Consider the following 8862-nt stretch of genomic DNA (forward strand, 5'->3'; position numbering starts at 1 on the left):
ACTAGTCATCTTGTTCTCCATGGTGGACACCTTCTCTCAATTAAAGACCCTGGTCAACCTTTAATAAGTTGTCTGTAGGAGAGGTAAGTGTATATTCAATGTCTGTTTGTGGGTTGCCGGAAACAGATGAAGTTTAATGTTCTACTGTCATATGAGTGATGATATGATGACTATGACGACTGCGACGAGTGATGCGGCACGTCTCCCTAACGTTACAGTAAGGGCCGGCGCAAACTGCCGACGCGACGCACATACGTAGATTTGACCAATTTAGGCGGCCAAAAATATTTTAGAATGTATTTCGTTTTATCTATCTTTATTTTATCATTTTTTTATTATTTTTTTATTTAAGCATTGTATTTTGATAATAAGCATGTTTTATTGAACAAAACCGTAAATAAATAATAAAAAAATGTCGAGTATTATATATTTTCATTATAAAAGTAGTTATGATATTTTTTATTATATGTATTCAAAATAATATGTAATGTAGTAAAAAAATAATTACTATTTTTTTTATTCCTCACTTTCTGCCTCTGAGATATCAGACTCTGTGATTGATTCAGCTGGTAGTAGCATATTTTATTGTTTCAGGGCAAAATAATCTTGCCTTGATGCTTTTGTTTTGTTTGTCACATTTCTTCAGTTTCGTATTTCTTTAGTTTTCCTTCGTTTAGTCCTCTCACCACAATCTTTAAGTGATTTAGATGGCCGCCCCGGTCGATTTCCAACACTTGTCGGGCGTTCAAATGTTCTGCTTAACCTATTCTCATTAGTTTTAAGGATTTTTTTTACAGTTTCAGTTTCTTACTTTCATAGCTGTTTTAAAATATGCAAATCTTTGTTTAAAACTGCTTATATTATCAGGTGTGTCACCCTAATAGGTCAAAAGTTAGTTTCCTAGGTAATTCAGTATTTCTTCCAAATTAGTCAGATCTTGCTATTGTATTTTATTGTAAATATAACGTAGGGTCACTATTTTTACGCCAGAGGTACCCAAAGCAAAAAAAATGCACTTTGTTACATTTTAAAGAAAAAAGTATTTTATTTTTGTATGAGCTTCAAATCTTAAAAAGGCTGTAAGTCGGACATCCGCAGCTATCCGCAGCCAAAAAATATGTCGTAAGCTAGTTAAATATGTCAAATATCTAAAACTAAAAAAAATGTTACGCGGTCGAACGCGACAATATAACAAAATTGTGTTTAAATAAGAAAATTACTAAAAAAATATTTTGCTTACACACCCTCTTTTTAAATTGAAATAATACTATAAAAAATTAAGTGATCACACTTACAGCCAGTTTCTTCATCAAAAGTTAAAGCCAAAGTAAAAGTCAAAGTAATGTCTAAAGTAAAAGTAACGGTCAAATTCAATTTTTCTATTAGTTTCACTTTAGCCTTGAAAAAACGAATTTGACCGTTACTTTTACTTTAGACATTACTTTAACTTTTACTTTTGATGAAGAAACTGGCCGTTAAAATACATTAAAATATAATAACTGTTACCTGCACAACTCGAATCCATCACAATAGTTGCTTAATATCAATTAGATAGCACAAAAATATTTTTTCTTTAATACCGTCTACTGAGATCTCTAAAAACGTATAACGTAAAATTTGCACTAAGGTCAAGTTCTAACTACTGGTGCAAGCGCATATCGCATGTTTCGTAGGTAGATGTGGTAAATTCTTGTTGCTGGGGTACTCCTCTTTCCATTTTACCCACAATTTGATGATAACCTTTATTTAAAAAAAAAAAGACTTATGGCCAGCTAAATTGGTCAAATCTACGTTAGTGCGACGTGACACGACATGGCAAGGTAGGTTGTTTTTGGGAGTCGGTTTTATTTTTTTGTAAAAAGTTTTTTTTTTTTTTATAATTAGGGACGCCGTATAGTTATCGGCACGGATAATGAGCTCTCGGCGGAAGAGTGGGGATCGCTTTGCGCACCGTACACTTAAATCAAAATCAAAATCAAAATCATGCAATATAGGTCAACTTTATCTGGTTATATGAATAAAGTAATGTCAAGGGAGTTTAAATCATTTAACTTTGCATTATTTTTATATTTAAACATATAGACGAGTTTGTCGGTATGAACATGAGCAGTGAGCAGCGGTGAGTGCTGCCCGAAGTGATGTTCGCAGCACGCGCCACGAGTCTCACGAGCCCTAACTCAATTAGCTGTGAAAACGACGTGTATTCAAGTGAAACTTATAAATCTATACTTATAATAAATCTGTAGAGAGGTCAATTCTGTACATTGAATATATTTCCAAAATAACTATTAGGTGGTGATTAGTGATCGATACTGATGCCAAAAATGCAATCAGTAAAATTTTTGTCTGTCTGTCTGTCTGTCTGTCTGTATGTTCGTTATGGAAACAAAAACTACTGGACGGATTTTAATGAAACTTGGCACAAATATTCTTCATACTCCTGGGCAGGTTATAGGATACTTTCCATCACGCTACGATCAATAGGAGCAGAGCAGTGAAGGTAAATGTTGGGAAAACGGGAGAAGTTACTCCATTTTTCAAGCTTCCGTCGCGTGTGCAGCCTTAATGGTTACAGCTACACAGAAACCATGTACGACGGAAATATTCTTCATAAAATTATGTAAAAAATATCCCATGGCAGCATATGTCTATCTTTTATGGTTGACTCACAATAACACGTAAAACTCTCGGTAGCTTAGCAGTTCGGAGCTTTCTGATTATATTTGTCTACTATTTCGTTTATAACACTCTCACTCACACTAATTAAACATAGTGAACAGTATTATCTATTAATTAAAAAAAGAATGACTTAAATCGGTAAAGAAACACCAAAGTTATACATGAAAAACGGTAATAAGCCATCGCGCGTGAATACTGAATCACGCACGCTATAAGGATCATTTTTGTGCAACGGTCGCCGCGCTCGACGCGACTCGCGGCGCGGTGCAGTGGCTGCGCGAGCTTCATACAATATTTGGCTGTTGGTGCGATTGATGCGAATAGACGTTCAGAGCGTTCAACCTTATTGCGCGACTTTTAGGTTTTAAATAATTTATTTTTAACTTTCTTTTGTTGTTATTTTATAAAATAGGTTGGTATCTATTAGTTATTTTTGTGTTTAAATATTCGTTCAAATTACAAATTATTAATAGTTTACATTTTATTACTTAAAGAAGCAGTAAGTACGCATAGATTTAGATAATTGGAGGGGCTGGTGTTTATTATTTCTTCCTCTCTTTGCACAAAGTCCGACTCTAACGCGGACGAAGTCGCTGGCAGAAGCTAGTCTAATATACAATTTTGAAATGTGAGGCTTCTATATAATGGTGTCTAACGCTGATTTTGGCCACAATAGCTGTTCTCATATAAAGACATCAGACAGCTGCGTAGGATATATTAGGTACCTATATTGCACAAGCATTTTCGCAGACACAAGTGCACTCACTATTCCTTCCCTGTCATAGCCCGTTACTAGGAGGTTTGTGCACAGCTCGCAGTAGGGAGCTGCGCCCGCTGGCCGCTCGCGTCGCCTCGCAGGCTCGCTCTCACTCAACTTTAACACAAAAGAGTAACACATGTTGTATACAGTGTATGGACCGTTGACGTCAGCTCAACGTGATGTGCTACGATAGCGCATTTCTACAACTATGTATATAAGTGTTGTGTTGCTACTGTAATGTTTTCCAATTGCTTGTGCTTGAATTTATTAAACCCCTTTAAGGCAGTCGGATACTTAGTATATTTTACGAGGACGGGTGACAATGGCGGCGTCATAGGCGGAGGCGGATGTCAGACATCGCAGACTGCGTGGGTATCCTTAAAGGATTTAATTAATGTTTTATTTAGGGGAAGATGGGTAACAGTGGATCGTGGGTCACAGTGAATCACTTTGCATAACTTTGTATGTATTGCACGCACACACTCACGCGCTTGTGTGTTTGATGACCTAGCGGTGCCCCCCGCGCCTAACTAGTTGCTCGCAGTGTTTCGAAGCGGGAGGCCGCGCGGCGAATATCTCGAGACTAGGTAAGTACGATAATAAATTTTAAGGTTATTTTTGAACACGTGTTTTAAACATATTAAATTAAATTAGCTGGATTTTTGTCTTAAGGCCTTGCTCTTTAATGTTTATGATGTTATTTTGTAAATAGATGCTTGTGATATACGCAACAAAAACTTTTTTAAGGTTGTTTTTTTGATGAAGGTATCTTTGGGTTTCACTGAATCATTTTGAATTGGGAAACAGTGGATCGAGATCCACTGTTCCCCAAATGAAGAAATCAGGGGGGCACAATGGATCATAAGCGAAACCCAAAGAATTATGTAGAAATCAAAATTAAAATTAACTGTAAACATTGTTTTTACGAAATGTTTAAAATTACAGTAAGGTACTTACATAAATACAATTGTTTTTTTCATGCCTTTGTGGCACAGTGAATCAGAATAATTTATTATTAATGGAATTGTATTTTTAAGGTAAAGATGCCGAGATACAAGAAAAGAAAGACCAGTATAGGTCTAACCACTGAAGAAGAAATGCGGAATGCCCTACAAATGATACAAAATGGGCAAAAAATAAGAGCTGTTGCAAGAATCACTAACATCCCTTTCACAACTTTATACAGATACAACGAAAAAATAAAAAAATCAACCAACGAAGATCCGTTAAGTTCGGAAAAGCTAACACCTAATTACAGTGTGCGTAAAATATTTACTACAGACCAAGAAGAAGTTCTGGCTGAATATATAGCAGAATGTTGCAAAGTATTTTATGGTTTATCTACTTTAGATGCTCGCAAAATTGTTTACGAAACCGCTGTCGTTAATAATATAGAAGTACCTCAGAAATGGCATGATACAAAGCAGGCAGGAGTTGAATGGCTATATGGTTTTCGAAAAAGGTATCCAAACATCACTTTAAGGACACCTGAGGGGTGTAGCCTTAGTCGGGCTACATCGTTCAATAGACATAATGTCACTATGTTTTATGACAACCTAGAAACTGCAATGTCTCGACACGAAATGTTTGGGAATGGAACTAGAGTGTATAACCTTGACGAGACAAATACTATGACTGTTCAAAAATCGGCTAAAGTTTTGGCATTAAAGGGACAAAAACAGGTGTCAAAAGTCACAAGCGCAGAAAGAGGGACTCTGGTAACAACATGTTATATAATCAACGCGTTAGGAAATACGTTACCGCCAGTAATGATTTTTCCGCGAGTGCACTTCAAAAATCATATGCTGAATGGTGCACCAACTGGAACACTAGGATTGGCCACGCAAAGTGGATGGATGAATAAGGAACTATTTGTCAAAACAATGAAACACTTTATTACACACACAAATAGCAGAAAAGACAACCCTAGTCTCTTGATTTTAGACAACCATGAGTCACACATCAGCATTGAAGCTCTTAATTTAGCCAAAGATAATGGTGTTACTATACTCACTGTTCCACCACACACAACAGGTAAGATACAACCATTAGATGTTGGCGTTTTTGGCCCTTTTAAAACGGCATATAACAAAGCTGTTGACAGCTGGATGATGCGGAACCCCGGGAAGACCTTCTCCATTTATGAAGTAGCTGCGTGTGTTAGAGAAGCACATATGAAAGCAATGACCCCAAATAACATATGTAATGCCTTTAAGGCAACCGGGATTGTCCCCTTTAACAGAGACATATTTTCTGATGATGATTTCGCGCCCAGTGAGGTAACAAACAGACTATTAGAAAAAGAAAATATAGTGCCACCAGAAGAAGAAAGATTAAACAATGAGAATGATGTGAGAACAAGGACCCCATCTCCATCAATAATACATAATGATACAATATTACACTCTATTGACACCCCAAGTTCTTCAGTGAATTTACTGTCTCAAGCAGTTTTACTGTCCGGTAATATAACGAGTGAATATCCTTCTGAAGAACACATTTCTATCCAACCAAACCGACTTTCCCAGCTCGCATTGCAAGCAGTTTCCTCTACCAGAACTAGTCCAGCACCTTTGAATATCACAATTGACATAACAAAATTTCATCGCACACCATCCAAAAATCCCAGTCCGATTCCATCCTCATCTTTATGTTCTCTTCCTCCCTCCCCTCATAATTTACCGCAAAAAAAGTCGATAAATTCGGAGGTTTCCTCTCCAGCATGCAGCAAAAGAACACCCAGTGTTAAAAAATTCATTAGTCCATTCGAATTTAAGGGATTACCCAAAGCAGGACCACGAAAGAAAGGAAAATCTGTTATACGTAGAGGTAAAAGTATGATCGCAACAGATACACCTTATAAAAATGAAATAGAACAGAGAGCTGAAGAAAAAAATAAACAAAAAAATAAAAAGAAGTCTGTTAACGTAGTAAAAAGAAAAATCTTAGAAAGCGACAGTGATAGTGAAGAAGAGGAGCGTATGAGTCTTTATTCAGAGGAAGAGCCTACTTTTGATGAAGACGATGATAAAATTGATGTTGTGGATCCTAATAACTTTCCTTTATTACAAAATTTGCCAGAAGAGGGAAGATTTGTACTGGTCGAATTTCAAGTGAGAGGGAAAAAAGTCTATTATGTAGCAAAAGTTATAGGAATAATTAATGAAGATGTAGAAGTTAGCTTTCTTAGAAAGTCTGCAAAGAATCCAAATAAATTTTGTTTGCCTAATGTTCCAGATATAGCTACTGTTAATAAATATGATATTAAACTAGTGTTGCCTCAGCCTGGATTTAGTGGGAGTACTAAAAGAGTACAAGGGTTGTACCAATTTGATATGGACTTCTCTAGAATAGATCTACGTTAATTAGTTTTCTTTTCTACTCATAAGATGTTAAATGTTTGTAGAATAGATCTGCGTTAATATTTTTTTATGTTGATTATCTACTCATAGGATGTTATTGTTGAGTTTTCTTTATTAAAATTTGAATTTTATGTCAAAGTGGCTAACAAATTGCTTATTATAAAGTGTTCCTTAAGGGTATTTTGACGGATCTAGTCTACCTACTCATAGTTAGTTTATTTCATTACTTTCAAAGTATAAAATGTTTACCTAATTAAATATTGAATATCATTGTTCAGTGATTCAATGTGAAGCACTATTTTAGAATTTAATTTTTGTTGTCTTTTTGTTCAAAAACGGTAGTTACCTAGTTTAATTTACTTAGAGTTTAATTTTTATTTAGAGGGAGTTCTTCATTTGATTTTGACTTGCAACAATAGTGTTGCTCAACTGAAAGTATTATTTGATCTCATTACGCAATAAATAATAAATATTGTGTCTATAATTGTGTTTTATTACTATTATAATAATGATGATCCTGTGTACCCCATATGATCCAGTGTGCCCAACCCAATGATTCACTGTATCCCAAATATGGGTCACAGTGAATCAATTACCACTTTAAAAAAAAACGGTTATATCTCATTAATTTATTGTGTAATATGGCCGTTGACGTTTTTTTTCAATAGACAGATATATTTATAGCTGAATCATTCAAAAACGCAGTACTTATAGCTTAAAATTCCGTAATACAGGCGCTTCGAAAAAAAAATGATTCACTGTCCCCCATCTTCCCCTAGTCTACGAAGGAGAAGTCTTACATAAACAAAGTCTGATCTAAAAAACTGTTGAGCGATTAGTTCAATTTGTCTCTGTATCGGATCTAATTGCATTTCGTTTGGGAAAATAAATAAAGTGAGTGTTAGCGCGGTGTGTAGCGCCCCCTTGCGGCCGAGCGCGACTAGCCACTGATTAATTGAGTGACGGAATGAGAGCGGCCTGCGCACTACTGCACTAAGGATCACTCACTTATTGGGTGGGATAAATCGTGGTACTGGCAGTAAATTAGTAATATGCTCTGTGTAGTATCTCTATGTTACACTGTCAGCCGTAAATATCACTAACCGTTACTACGTATACAACATGGTGCTGGATATTCTGACTTGATATTTAATTAACATTGCTACATAGTCGTTGTTGGTGAGTTTGTGATCTGTATAGAGACATATCAAGCAAAAATCCTTAGTGCGACAATATGTCCCACGGGCCCCCTCGTCTGTTATCCCGGGCCCCTGCGCCGCAACTCGCTAAGTTTGCTAGCTTTTGTGTGAGAATAATTAATAAGTTATGGATTGTCGCACAATGGCGTGCGCAGTGCGAGGACTCGTTGTAAACATTACGTACACTAATATAATTCGATACATGCGGTGCACCCCTGCGTCAGAGGGGTGAGAGCTGAGGGTCGACTCGAAATGCATTCCAGTCCATTGTACACGCAGATTTGGCGCGATTAATCCTGCAAAGCGCATTGACCCCGGAAAACAATCTGCTAACTAAACGCTTTGAATTGTAGTAAATGTAAAGGAAATATCTCACGTCCATACTTTGTCCACTATATTATGTCCATTAAATAACCATTGAACTGGGGCCCAATTCTTCTAAGTTAATAACGTCAAAACCGAATAGAAATTGAATCGCAATAGCAGTTTTAACCATATCGGGCAATCTGCTACTAATATAAGACCAATCGTATTCCAACGACATTCGATGGGTTTGCGATTGGTCTGCTATTTTGGTCTATACGGTAGTTTGCTCTACAATCATATTGCAATCGTAAATCATTTGCAGACAAAATGATTCATTATTAAATGACAGAAAAGGATAAAAACGTTTGTTTCAAAGAAAAAATAGCGGAATGCCACATACGCTTCAATTGTAATTGAGTCGGGATTGGATCTCAGTCGAATGTGAATCGTATGTCGCTTAAGTAAAATTAGGAGAATCGGGCCCCTGATTGTACCGTGAGAGGCGTTCTCAAATAGATAATATCAGTAAGACTGGCGAGCAGCTCTTTCTCTACAA

At 36.4% G+C, this 8862-nt stretch overlaps 1 protein-coding gene across 1 annotated transcript; it reads left to right on the top strand.

Annotated features, from left to right (window-relative positions):
- The first annotated feature begins 3872 nt into the window (after positions 1-3872).
- On the top strand, positions 3873-7282 carry LOC124631111. The gene is made up of 2 exons (XM_047165291.1): positions 3873-4026; positions 4477-7282. Exon 2 carries the CDS (start codon positions 4483-4485, stop codon positions 6802-6804), a length of 2322 nt encoding a protein of 773 aa, XP_047021247.1. The 5' UTR covers positions 3873-4026; positions 4477-4482; the 3' UTR covers positions 6805-7282.
- Positions 7283-8862: the final 1580 nt, after the last annotated feature.

The sequence above is a fragment of the Helicoverpa zea genome, chromosome 6, assembly GCF_022581195.2.
Source record: "Helicoverpa zea isolate HzStark_Cry1AcR chromosome 6, ilHelZeax1.1, whole genome shotgun sequence".
In the NCBI taxonomy this organism is placed as follows: domain Eukaryota; kingdom Metazoa; phylum Arthropoda; class Insecta; order Lepidoptera; family Noctuidae; genus Helicoverpa; species Helicoverpa zea.

Excerpts from the sequence above, each read along its gene's own strand:
- LOC124631111 (XM_047165291.1), top strand. The coding sequence starts at position 4,483 with ATGCCGAGATACAAGAAAAGAAAGACCAGTATAGGTCTAACCACTGAA.